This window comes from Pogona vitticeps, chromosome 2, assembly GCF_051106095.1.
Source record: "Pogona vitticeps strain Pit_001003342236 chromosome 2, PviZW2.1, whole genome shotgun sequence".
Taxonomy (NCBI): Eukaryota; Metazoa; Chordata; class Lepidosauria; order Squamata; family Agamidae; genus Pogona; species Pogona vitticeps.
This window is the reverse complement of record NC_135784.1, coordinates 170,581,481-170,595,636: the sequence shown is the minus strand read 5'-3', so window position 1 is coordinate 170,595,636 and position 14,156 is coordinate 170,581,481. Positions and strand designations below refer to the sequence as shown.

Sequence of the window (14,156 nt, the reverse complement as noted above, 5' to 3'; positions counted from 1 at the left end):
CCTCAATTTTAGTATTGAGTGAGTTAATAAACATAGTTTAAAACAATGAAAATGCAACATTTCTCATTGTTCCCTTCTCCCTGGATGGTTACAATGGGAACCAGATGTGGGCCTCTTCCCACCTTCCCTTCCATAGTTTCTCAACACAGCACCCATTTTAATGAAAATAAAATAAAAAATTGGGATTGGGGGTTGAACCATCCCAGTTGCATGGTGCCTTTTTGACTATTTTAATGATGCTAGGTCTGTGTGAGGAAGCACCCTTAGCAATATTTTTAGTGGATTGCAGAACAACCTTAATACTGTAATTTTATTACATCCATTCCAGCGTCTGCAGTGGTGACAGCAGCTTGAAACCGATCCCCCATGGATGCCTCAGTCCTAATTTGTATATATGTTGGTAGGGTCGAGTGAAAAATCAAGCAGTGTAAACTGGCTTTTGTTCAAGAGTATTGGAGGGGCCACATTGTCTCATAAGGATCTATCAGCTTCTTCGGGTCTCCTTACCAGAGAGTAAGGTCAGATGAGTGGTGACCCGTATACAGCTTTCTTAGCAATAATGTTTTGCACATTGGAATTTCATTCCTAGGACCAGTTTCCTGGTATCCACATCTCTCTTTCTGGAAGCAAGTTTAAATGGTTTGATTTGGTCAAGCCTTTCCTGAAGAACTAGTGAAATATTTAAAAGTATTAGGTCACTCCTTTGCTAATGTTTTATTGTAATAGTTTTTTTTTACTTGATGTCTTTCTTACTTAATTGTTGTATTTTTATTGTTTCAAACTATTGTTTGTTAACTCTCTCAGTACTAGAACAGAGGGGATTAAGTAGATAATCAAATACCCAGAAATACTTCCACTGCTGTAAAACAACTTCAAACTGTCTTCCCTGTAACGCCCATTGTTTTCCATCCAAAGATAAATAAAACCTTTGAAATTAGGATTTTAATTTGTTTTCCCCCCTCTCCCCTTTTTATCTCTACAGCATTAGCTGAGGAGGTTGATGTCTATGTTGCAACACTTCCAAAGACTGGGGAACAAGCCCTGGAGAGCTCTACCTCACAAATATTGTGTAAGATTTTTGGCTGCTGCCCTTCTTTTCCTCAGATTCTTGCCCCTTCATTTCAGTGATAATGGTGTTGCTTGGTTCTGTGAGTTCTTAATTTGTTTGATTAACAGATTGATCCTTTGGTCTCACTGGGTTGATTTGCTGCTGTGCTGCACTTAGCATTTTGGCAGAAAGTTATCCAGTAATTGTATGCAGAATAAGTTAAAAGGGAATATTCCCATTACAAATGGTTGAATGCTTTATAGCTTTGAAAGAAAGAAAGAAAAGTGGGGGGGGGGAGAGAGAATTCAGATAATCTTTTCTGAGCCAGTCTAAGGGAAAATCCCATTTGTCCACATTTATCATCTTCCACCTTCCTGAGAGATCCTCATAAGAGTCCACAGGTGTGTTATTTCCCCATTCTGGGGCTTTTTGATATTGGCCATAGGAGCTGCAGAACGGGATACAGAGTAAGACTGAAGGAGGGTTCCTTCCTTCCTCTCGTCCTGTCCTCTCTTTGATGCTCTGCTTATTGACACTTTGGGCAATAGACTGCTGACTGTGGGAGAATGGCATATCTTATTGATGTCCGTGCCTTGTTGTCAGTATATCAAGGAACTGGAACAGGTGGACAGTGAGAGAAGGGATTAGGGCAAGTGGCAAACCAGTCTTCCTGTGTTAACACACACCCCTGCTTCTCTGGCTGTCACTTTAAAGGTTTGGAAACCAAAACAGAGAATTAATTGCAGATTTGAAGCTAGTGGGGCTAGTGGGAACCTTCAGAACACGGCCAAAGAGCCCGAAAAACCCACAAGAACCACTATTGGGGGAAGCTTTCCTAGAATGGACCAGACAGTAGAGATAGTTGATGGACAGCTCTGAATATTTCTCTCATTAGTGATCTGATAAGAGTTTGTGGTCTTGTATAATTTGCTCCTTGTTTTTAGGCAGATTACAAAAGTCCCTGCAGCTTATTTTCAAGTCTAGGTTTGGAGAGTGGTGCTGGTTCCTCCAGTTTTAATACAGCTCTGGTATAAATAATGAATAATTTTCAGTTTCTTTCTTCGGTCTGTGTGATTGCTGTATTTACTCACAAATTTAAATATCCCTGATGCATTATGGATTAGAGAATGCTCTTAACACAATTTGAAATCCTTCTGTTTTTTTTTAAATAATCCTTCTACTTAACTTGTAACAAGCTGTTTGCCTCAGAAACCTTTTAAATGGTCTCTTTTTTCTACATGAGAGCAATTCTGGGATGAGTGTTTAGCTTGTAGTGCCACAAGATTTTGGTTAACAAGCAGAAAGCAGAGCGTAGGAATGAACAACCACAATACTGGGGTGGTAAATAGTACGGTTGTTCAAAAAAAGCTTTTAGTGTATTTGTGAACTGCAGTAAGAGATGAACAGGGACGTGACCTCATTTCTGCCAACATCAAAGGATTTAAAACAGAATACAGGCTGATTGTGAAGAGGTCCGAAATGGTCTCTCCAAATTGAGAGAAGGGACTCTGAATCATGGGAAATGATACATAACTTCAGCACATCCCTAGTTGCCGTTCTCTGCATGCGAGTTCCTCTTTAGTATTCTTTACCATTGCGCCAGATCAGAATTTCTTGGTCTTTCCCTCTTGTGTACTGTTTTGCTGCTGGTGGATGCATTCCCGATTTCTTTGTGCAGCTGTGAGGTCAGAGCTATTGAGTTAAGTTTTTTTTTGTGGGAATGGAGGGGATTCAGGCTTATTCTGCTTAAGTGGTACACTGATGCACTTCTGTTTGGTTCCTCTTGTGCAGGGTTGGGTAACTTTGGTAGAGCTACAGGCCAGTGTTCTGCCTCTGGCACTCCCAAGGATATATAGACTGCCAACAAAATTAAACCAGAAGTGGCTGGAAGTCCATTTAAGGTTTTTGAAAAGCATTATTTTGCATATGTCTCTGTGTTAAATGATGCAGAAAAGTCCTGCTGCCTATTTAAAACCTACATGTACACTTCTGGAGCCTTACAGACATACCTATTCACCTCCTTCCTCTTTTTTTCCCCCTTCGTTTGCTTGAAAAATGACAGGAAGCTCAAACTGTTTAAAGAGTTAATCGTTTGTGAATCATTTTGGCACATTGTTCCATATACATATATTTCGTGTATTTTCTAGCCTTTTTGTAGGATGTTAAGATTTTTATAAACTGTTAGCGTAAAGAATAATAAAAACGGTGATGTCCTTTCCATAGTTTGCCCTCATGAAAAATACACTTTTCTGATCCTGGGCTTCGGGTTGTTTGATGTTCACTGCTGTTTTTATCCTGTGTTAATATGTTGGATCATCTATTTTGATTGGCCTTTGGATTTTGACGGTCAGTCAGTGGTTGTTCTAGTTGACATCAGTGCTGTCTGAGCAGGATGGAAGTGGAGAACTGTTGATACAGCCACGGTCATGAAGAAATTGTTTTGAATGATACTTTACATCTTAAAAACAGAAGTTCTGCAGATGGCTCCTGGCTTACTTCTTGGCCCCAATCTATAATTCCACATGTATACAGCAGGCTGCCCTTAATGAGTAGAAATTATACTTGCCCTCTCGTTCAGCATTTGGCTTTAAGAAAGTTTCTTGGGACCAGTTAATAACTTTTACCCTATAAATTAAGAAATGCAGGGATATACTCCACAAAAAAGATGATGCTATTTATAAAAATGTGCTCGCAGGACACATAGAACATGAATTGCCCATTCTGAATGAAGATTGTAGACAGAAATTTAAAAACAACCTCATCTGCCTGATGCATCCTCATTGGCATGAAATAACTGATTATTAACTACATTAATACCTACCTTTCCACTACAAAACAGTCTTCATCAAACAATGAAAACAAGCAAACGAAGATTAACTGTAAAAATTAAATAAAACCAACACTATCATAAAATCTACTAAAACCAATGAAGTATATGCACAGTAAAAACCATGGAAATGAAATCCATATTTTAAAAGATAAATTGTAACATAGGCTGTCTTTTCTACTGCTGTTAAAAAGGAGATGACTGGTAACATTTATTTATCTGTTCTATTTAATATCCCACCCTTCTCCATATGTAGGAGCAGCATGGCCCATAACATCAGTTAAAAAATGTAGCTAAAAAGAGAGTAAGGTGTAATATTAAAACAGAATTAAAGAAATCACCATATAAGAAATAAGCACTAAATGAAAACAATTTTAAAATCATTTCAGAATCACAGCAAAGAAGAAAACAAAGCACATACCTCCATTAAAAGGCTCTTTCTTAACAACTGGTTAGTGGGAAAAGTCTTGTCTAAATAAAATGATCTTTGCCAGTTCTTAAAAGGAGAGATGTAGCTAGTTTAGCCTCCCTTGGGAAGAGTTCTGCAGTGTGGAAGCAGCCACCAGGAGCGTCTTCTGTCCTGATATGGGGATGGGGAATGAGAAAAAGATTTCACCTGAAGATCTCAAGATCAGAGCATGCTCCCATGTAGGGTTCTTACAAACTATTGGGAAGTAGGAGAAAACAGTCCCTTTTCACTTATTATTTATTTATTTCAAAATATTTTTACCCCACCTTTCTCCTTAAAAGGACCCAAGGCAGTTTACATCATTAAAAATGAAATATTAAAAATGCTAAAAATACCAAGTACACAAATATTACAAAATTTAATTAAGCAAGTAATATATTAAAAATGATAAATAAAACCAATACTAAAAACACAATTAAAAGCAACAAAGCACAACAATCCTTTAAAAAACTCTCTTAGGCAGCCAGTCACTAAGGAAATGCCTGCCTGAAGAGAAAGGTCTTCGCCTGCTTGCAGAAGGACAGCAAATATGGGGTCAGCCTGGCTTCCTGTGGGAGGGAGTTCCAGAGTCAGGGAGCAAAGACAGAGAAGGCTCTCTCCTGTGTCCCCACCAAGTGCGCCTGTGAAAGTAGTGGGACTGAGAGAAAGGACTGTTGCGAGCGCGCTGGAGCCTCTATTCCCTCAGGCCTCCAGGAGGTGTTCACTCTTCCACTCAGTTGCTGCCACCAATACTTCAGTTCAGTATCAATTATTTAAGGAGACAAGTGTTGCTTCAAAACTAAAACTCGTTTATTTGATCAATAAAATAAAATAGGTAAATCACAAGTTGTTAATCAATATCTCTCTCTCACTGACACACAGACCCTTCTCTCACTGACTTTATGGCTCACAGGCCCACAGACTCACTAAGTCTCTCACACTAGACTCAAATCTCTTGAATCTCCCACACTCATACACCATACACCCTTATTTATATCCCAGCTCCTCCCCCTTTAGCACCACCTTCCGTCCCCTCATTGGCTGCTGTTCCACTGCTCAGCTGTGACAGACAGGTGAGGGCAGGGCTGAACGCTACAAGGACTTCTTGATGATGGCTATGAGAAAAGGCAAATGCTATTTTAGGATGCATTAGTAGAAGCATAGTCTCCAAATCCCATGAACTATTAGTTTCCCTCTATTTGGCACTGGTTAAGCCTCATCCTGAGTATTGTGTCCAGTTCAGACATCACAGTTCAAGAAAAGTGCTGTAAAATTGGAACAAGTTCAGAGGAGAGAAACAAGGATGATCAGGGGGCTGGAAACCAAGCCTTATGAGGAAAGACTGAAAGAACTGGGCATGTGTAACCTTGAGAAAAGAAGTCTGAGGAGAGATGTGATAACACTTTTCAAATATTTGAAAGGCTATCAAACAGAAAAAGGGCAGGATCTGTTCTCAGTCATCCCAGAGTGCAAGACACGCAACAGTGGGCTCAAGTTGCAGGAAGCCAGATTTTGGTTGAATATCAGGAAAAACTTTCTGACTGTTAGAGCAGTATGCCAATGGAATCAATTACCTCTAAAAGTGGTGAGCGCTCCAATACTGGAGGCATTTAAGAAAAATTTTAGACAGTCACCTTGCAGATATCTTTCAATTTGTATTTCTTCATCGAGCAGGGGGTTGGACTTGATGACCTTATAGGCCCCTTCCAACTTAATTATTCTATGATCGTAAAGCCCAGACATGCTCATTGAGGGATATATGGTCTTTTAGATAGCTTGCTCTCAAGCCACTTACTTTCTCACCTGGAAGCAAATAAATGTTTCTTCTCTGTAGGCAGCATCTCTCCGTAACATTAGTCTCCAGTTTAGTAACGGGTGCATAAACCAGATTTTGGAAATTATTTGTTAAAAATTAATTAGTTGCTCATTAGTTTTTTATAACAATTGGTTCAAAAGTGATTACTGTATTTCAGTCACGGTAATAGCAATAACGTTTTAATTGTTTGTTTAATTGATGCTACTTTTTTCTAGTGATGCCTCACAATCAATAAAAATAATATAGTAACATGTTGCCACTTGCTAGATGCTTAAGTAAAAATGATTTTTCAAGTGCTGTTCGAGGCTTTTTTGAAGATAATTTTAATGGATTTTTTTAAAAAAATTGAAAATATGTTAATTAAGTTGCTTAACATAGAATTTTTACTAGCTTTTATAGGAATTATATATATTACAGAATTAATTTTTGATCATATGTTAACATTTAATGTGCTACCATTACTACTAACATTAAGAAGTTCTGGTGTGAGTTCAGTCAGGCTTTGCAATGGAAACATTGCCAGAGGATATTGCCAGTCCCTTCATTAGAAAAAGCAAGAATGACTTCTATGCATACAGTCTTGTGGCTTGTTTGATCAAAGTAGTTCCATTTATCTAGTGAACTAAACCCTGGAGCTACTGTTAGACTAATTGTTAGGGAGGTATCAAATAATAGGAGTATTCATCTCTTCATTGAAAAAAAAATGTGATTTGAAATTAGAGATTAGGCTTAGTTTCTGCTGCTTCTGCCGTTTCCCATTCTTATTTTTCTGCTTTCAGTGTCCTTTTTTTTTTTTTTTTTGGTAATTAGAAAGTGGCACTGATACAAATAGGGGCTGAATATACAGTACTCATACACAACAGCAACTAATTGTGAAATTTGGGTACAGAGAGAGAGAAAAAAAATGGATAAAAATTTCTTCCTTATTAGTAGGTTCTAGGTGAAAATAGCCATGCTGGACTAGAGCCTTATTCAGGGGTTATTATTGCTGCATGGCAGAGCAAATTAATATTCTACGTATAAGGCAGTTCTGAAAATGGGGGCAGCCCCCACAAAAATTTATAACTTTAAAACATTGCTTCAGATCAATACCAAATTTGGCAGGTGATTTGCTTCTGCCTTGGACCAAATATGAGTAAGTGTGGGCAAAGTGTTTTGCAGTTAGTTTTTTTAAAGTAAAACTGTTTACATCCCCCCCCCCAATTTAGAAATAGGCAACCATAAAGGTGTTGTTTAGACATTAAGTCGTGTCCCACTCTTCGTGACCCCATGGACCAGAGCACGCCAGGCCCTCCTGTCTTCCACTGCCTTCTGGAGTTGTGTCAAATTCATGTTGGTCACTTCGATGACACTCTCCAACCATCTCGTCCTCTGTCGTCCCCTTCTCCTCTTGCCTTCACACTTTCCCAACATCAGGGACTGTTCCAGGGAGTGTTCTCTTCTCATGAGATGGCCAAAGTACTGGAGCCTCAGCTTCAGGATCTGTCCTTCCAGTGAGCACTCAGGGTTGATTTCCTTCGGAATGGATAGGTATGTTCACCTTGAAGTCCAGGGGACTCTCAAGAGTCTCCTCCAGCACCACAATTCAAAAGCATCAATTCTTCGGCGGTCAGCCTTCTTTATGGTCCAGCTCTCACTTCCATACATCGTTACTGGAAAAACCATAACTTTCACTATGCAGACCTTTATTGGCAAGGTGATGCCTCTGCTTTTTAAGATGCTGTCAAGGTTTGTCATCGCTTTCCTCCCAAGAAGCAGGCGTCTTTTAACTTCGTGGCTGCTGTCTCCATCTGCAGTGATCATGGAGCCCAAGAAAATAAAATCTGTCGCTGCCTCCCCTTCTGTTTGCCAGGAGGTGATGGGACCAGTGGCCATGATCTTAGGGTTTTTTTTTTTATGTTTAGCTTCAGACCATTTTTTTGCACTCTCCTCTTTCATCCTCATTACAAGGTTCCTTAATTCCTTAATTTCTCTTCCTACTGCTCCCCGCCAAGCAGTGTTGTCTTTTCCAGTCAGTTCTGCTCAAGTAGGTTCTTGCAAACTAAAACCGTGTCTTCTTTTATTAAGACACTTTGCCTCATTTTGAGGTAATTTACCTCTCTTCCTACTGCTCCTTTTCTCAGCAATATTATTTTTTCTGGTCAGCTCTGTATTTTCACGATATGTGCATGCTAAGATAGGCTCAGTTTTCTCATTTTTGCTCTAGTGAGAGTTCAGTTCAGGGTTGGTTGACTGAGCACCCACTTACCTGCCTTTCTGATCTTGTGCAGTAACTGCAAGGCTCTCTTCCTGCATCAACCACATTTCAAATGAGTTCATTTTTGTCCCTGCCTTTCCTCACTGTCTTTATTCCACATAGTATGGATTATTAGACCTTGGGTGCCTTTGCTAACTCCGACCCCTCCCTTTTAAAATTTCAAAAGGTGAGGGGACATATTTTGGAAAACATGCACATGATTGTAGAGTTTTGGTTCAATATAGCTTTTGTCTCTCAGGTTGCCGACCCCAAGGAAAGAGTTTGGAAATTAGAACATAACTTTCTAGTGTTCATTCCGCAGAGTGGACATGGCAACATTAGTTTACCTGAGAGGTTAAAGAGTGTATATATTTCTCTATTGTATTTGTTGCACTTACTCACACCTTTGCTTCACATAAAACATTGTTTCTCCATTGTACATTGTACATTCACCATTTCATTAAGTCCAAAACAACCCTTCAAAATATTTTGGCACAGAGAGACTGCAGCCACATCCAAGCTGTTCTTGCTTCTGTCCTTCCCCCAGCAGCCATAACACAGATCATTTGGTTATCTTCTGGGATTCTCAGTGCTGGATAATTCAATGTGAGGGAAGTTTTTGTTGGAATTTATGTATATGTATACTTAAATATCTATTTTAGAAAGCCAGGAAATTCAATTCTTCACAAAACCTTAATTTGATAAATGTGGGATGTTGTGCTTCTGTACCCACAATTCAAAACAGCAGGAAAAGGTCCAATATTATTGCGTAATATCATGCCCACATTGTCAGCAGGAAAAAAGGATGCCATGCTTTACATAGCAAAGGGCAGCCTGGATGTTGCCAAAACCACTGGCAGCCATGAAGATGGTCTGCAAGATAATTTCTTGTGCTTACTACCAATCACAAAGAGAAACCAAGCAAGGAAAAAAAATCCTAGAAACTGATTCCCTTTTTCGTCATTTTGTCTTTTTAGGTACAGTGTATTCTAGATCACACTAGACATCTGGTGTTCTTCAGAATTGGGTTCTTGTGCATCCCTCCCAATAAGGGCAGTGCCCAAAATGATGGAGGCTGTAGTTTAAAAAATCTGAAGGGAACCAGATTGCCTGCCCCGGTTCTAGATCACTGTAGGGGACAGGATAAAGGGCCACATTCTTAGGCTCCAGCTCCTTATGTGTCAATGGGAGGTCTGCCATTTATTAAAGATGGGCATGTCTCTTTAAGGAAAGATGCTATGTTCCTCATTTTAGTTTTCAGCTTACATGATTTGAAAAACAAACTACCCTCTCCCTCAATAGCTTGATGCCCCCTATGGTGAGCACATTGCTGCTTTCATCTGCAGTCATATATACTCTATGTAGTTCTTTGCTTCTGTTTTTAATATTTCGTGCCAGTAATGAAGATTTCTTGTTCCCAGTGTTTTTGGCACAGCATATACCGCAGTGCTTACGGTGGCTTAGAAGTACTGTAGTAGAACAGCCTGCAAGCATGCCGGGGAGGCTGCGAATGTTTGTGGATAGGTAGGGATGGAAGAGGTATATATTTTTAAAGTAAATATTTACTGAGTAAGGGACCCAGTGCTGCATCCATCCCTCCTCAAGCTGAAATAAATTATGAACAGCACATACCTGTGGCTTTTGCAACTGGATCTGAAATGAAACCGCTCACAGTCATGTCGTTCATGAAACTGGAGACTCAGATTGGTGCAGGGCTGCTTTTTGGCATTCTGAATCAGAAATCTCAAGCACTTAAGAGTTGCAAAACACAACTGAACACACTTAACAATTTATGTTGTTACATTATTTTTTAAAGGGGGGAAAAGGCTTGTTTTGATTGTTAAGCTTTTTGTTTCACCTGCTTGTTAGTTTGCCTGTTGTCAGTTCTTTCTCCTTTCGCAGTTCTTTCTCCTTTCACATGGGCTTTTCAAGCAATGGCTGCTGGGACACATTTGTACAAGCCTAGGTATGTGAAGAGAGTCACTATGATTGCAGAGTGGAGAAAGTGATGGATTACAACGCAGGAGACCTGGATTAGAATCCTTGCTCTGCCATGGTCACTCATGAGGATGGGGTGGCTCTGTTAAAACCAGACCTTAAATATCTCACATACCTTGAAACCCCTGCTAGCGTCACCATAAAAACAACCACAGGTATATGAAAAGATGTGGAATCTGAAATTGCTGGCTAAATTCAACAAGAATCTTCCAGGCCCCTCTCCTCCGTATATACAAAACTGAAGTTTCTCTCCTCTGTAATTTTGATACAATGCCTTGCTAAGGAATTTTTAGCTTCCTTATCCTTGAGGGATTTCTGTTTTCTCCAGGGCTGTTGAGGAGCCTCCAGCTGTAGTGTGTACTCTCCTAATGTCAGTACAAGTGGTAAATGCTACCTCCACTCCTTACTCTTCAAGAGCCTCTTCCTGGAAAATTTCGCTAGCATGGCCCATGCCTAAAATGGCTCTCATATGCTTGAGATCGGCTGCCTTGCAGTTACTCTGCAATGCTTCTGCATCTGATTAAGGACCACAATTTTGTTTGTCAGCTGCTCTCCTTCACAATTACCATAGTAACCAGCCTAGCACTTCCTACCTGAAGTCCAATGCAAGGCTTTTGTATCCATTTCAGAGCACAGAATCTAAGACTCACGCTATACAATGTTGTAAAAGAGATAAGTTGGTTTGTCCCATGTTTTTCTTGCTCCTGTTGATAAGACCCCAAGAAGACCAGATGACCCCCTGAATAGAAAATCAAGCAAGTACCCAAAATTTGGCCTGAGACAGTGTTCTGTGTTTTCCTATTACTGTACATGGTGGAGAATTCTCTGCTCCTTGGCTGTATTATTTCAGAACAAAGGATGTGTGTGTGTGTTCTCCCTGACATCAAAACTCTCTGCGGAAAGCTAGCATGTTAGATAGAGGTTTGTGTCTGGTCTTCTTGATGTACTAATTTAAACAGTCTGGGCTGGATGCTCCATATGATTACTCTAAGCATATTCTTCAGTTCTTACTGAATTGAAAGGATGGGTTATTTCATTGCCACCTACAGATAACTGTGGGTGCTGAAAGTTGCCTTTCAAATCAGACAATGTGGATGATGAACTTTCTGGTCTTGTCGCTGAATTTTTGGGCTAAAGTACATCTCCAGTTTCACAAACCTGAGGTTGGAGAAAGGAAATATGTATACAGTAGTTAGGCTATGTGATCCTTTCCTTCCAAGAAGTATGTACTGTAGATACAACTCTTAAGAGTGCTTCTGAACAGAGTGAATAAAAATCAGGGCTTTTTTGGGGATTTTTTTTTTTAATTAGGATTTTAAAATTATAAAAATGATTTTTCTTGTCATTGTCAAAATGCCTTTTTTTTAAAAGAAAAGCTCTAGTTTTAATTCAAAATGGATCTTAAAAATCTCATTATGGGATAGGGGTTATAAATTCTGATTCTACAGTATATTGTGAGACAGAGGAATCATATAATAGTACAGTATTTGGAAAAAGGGCCCCCACAATTGTAGGTCTGGAGCTCAAAGTTATGTGGTTCTGTTGGCTTCTGTGCAGATTATTAAGGTTAACCTTTCTGTCTCTCATAGTACTTACTTTCTAGTACAGTATATGCCATCCCACCCCCAAAAAAGTTTGGTTCTCAAACTTGGCTGGTGGCTTCAGAGATAAATGTTTAATAACACTTTATAGAGATAAGAAATAACAGACTTGGTCAGCCCTGTTTTCCAGTTTAGATTGAATTTATTCCTGGAGCTTTTATCTTTCCTTCTTCTTGACATGATAGTTTTGCAGGTTCTTCAAACCTCTGTTACAGCCTATAAGATTGTTTTCATCAATCTTCCTTGTATAATCTGAATACCTTTAGAAGACCAGCCCTAGCCGTTGGCTTTTGTGCTGAAGTTAAGGCCTTCCCTCTGTCTGAAAGTTCACAGTTTTAGAGAGTGGAAGCGTAAGGGCATTGGAGACTGTATTGGAGATTGAGTAAATCTGGGAAATAGTTTGGGGGGGGGGAATGGTTGAGGTTATAGTGACCTCTAAGAGTGCACTTTTGGTGTGAAGGGAACTGTGTTTAAACCCATTCTTTCTGAGCTGTGATTTAAATAATGGTTTTAGATCCTAGTTGAAGTCAATGTAATATAAATTAAAACCCTCCTTCTAAACAAGATTTTTAATGTGCAACCACCCTGCCTCACCCCTTTAATTTTGTGTGGGTTGTCCTGACATTCTTGTCTTTCCTATCTAAGCCTTTCCTGTTTCTTCACAGTTTCTTTCTGAGGAAAAATCATTAAGATGGGAAAAAATAGTATAGTTTCAGTGGTAACCCTAAGAGCTGTCTGTTTCCGAAGGATCTTTTGTCCTTTTGGTTTCTTTGTAGTGAAGCACTAATTTTTGGTTCCTTTATTCTAAATTTTGAACATCTGAATCAAAGTGATGAAGGTGATAACAACAGTGAAGATGTAGCAGTAAGGGAAAAGTCATTTTCCCGTCTCAAGGTTAAAAGCGAGGTTTTATTTCTCCCCCCCATTCCTTCCTCAGATTCTGTTATAATGACAAGTGAATAGGAATAGAAAAAACCACCATTACCATGAAATAATGAAAATGCTTTCCTAACACTAAACTAAAGAAGCAATATCATATAAAGGAGCAGAGGAATGGTGGGCTAAGCTTTGTGTTTCAAGATCAAGAGGCTTGAATCCATGGGTATTTAAAAGTTATTAAAACTGGATTTGGAAAATAAATAAATAAATAAATAAATAGAGCAATCTCATCTCTGGCTTCATCCATGCTTTGAGTCCGTTAAACTGCCTCTGCATCTTTCTGGCATTCATACCAGTGAGACGTGACTGAAATAATGTCGTTTTCCCTTTAGCAGTTCAGTCACATTTCCACTGGATGTGCATTTCAGCTGGTCTCTTGAAAGGTAGTGATACAGTTATAACAAAGGCTAACTCAGAAGTACACAAGTGCTTGAATTCAGCCATTTAGTTTTTCCCCCCCTCTAATGAGATTTGTCAAGGTTTCCTCCATGATTTATCTCATATGCAGATATGTACCGCTACATCATTAATTTATTTCACCTAGTGTAAGCTTGCTGCAGTTACCTTTTACTGGCTTTTATCCATCTCCAGAGGCTGTTAAACCAGGGACAGTGGGGTCTGTAGTTCAAAATACCTGAAGGGAATCATCATATTCGGGAAAGGTAGCTTTTAGCATCCTGAATACAGATGGACTAGTCCTGGGGGGGGGGTGTTAACTAATGACTGCCAAAGCAGTGCAGAGACTAGCTAGTGTGTTGGGCTTCAATATGTAAATCCAGGGCCAAGCTACATATAAGTCATGATTTTGGGGGGTTGGGGAGGGGGAATGTTGTCTATCTGCTGTTTTGTCTGTTTTCTTGTCTGCTTTGAGTATAACTCCATCCAAACAACCTACAGTACACAAGACAGTTTATTTGCTTCTGCCTTTAGGTTCAGATCTTGACTCATCTGTAAAGCTCACTTGGGAAGTGGACCTTTAGTCCACGTTGTTGTTGCAAAAATAACAGTCTACCTTGTCCCTTATCATTCAATAACAAGTGATAAAATTGGGAGAACGGGAACAGTTTTAGGTTAGAAGAGATTGTGGAAATCATTTTCTTGGTGGCCTCCTAGTCTTGTTATTCTAGCACAGGGGTCTCAAACATGCGGCCCGGGGGCCATTTGCAGCCCGCCGGATGATAGTTTGTGGCCCCCTCCTTGCCTGCCCTCCTGAAGTGCCCACGCGTCCTCTGCTGTCAAGAGT

At 39.6% G+C, this 14,156-nt stretch overlaps 1 protein-coding gene across 9 annotated transcripts in view; it reads left to right on the top strand.

The window, feature by feature from the left end:
* LRP1 (LDL receptor related protein 1) overlaps positions 1-14,156 on the top strand; it is a 447,517-nt gene that overhangs the window by 92,514 nt on the left and 340,847 nt on the right. For 6 of the 9 annotated variants that reach the window (XM_020778743.3, XM_072991218.2, XM_072991214.2 and 3 more), the window contains one exon: positions 983-1,069. The exons of the other annotated variants lie outside the window; for them this stretch is intronic. In XM_020778743.3, coding sequence (XP_020634402.3) covers positions 983-1,069 — 87 coding nt within the window. The remainder of the gene's footprint in view (positions 1-982; positions 1,070-14,156) is intronic. 9 annotated transcript variants of the gene reach the window in all.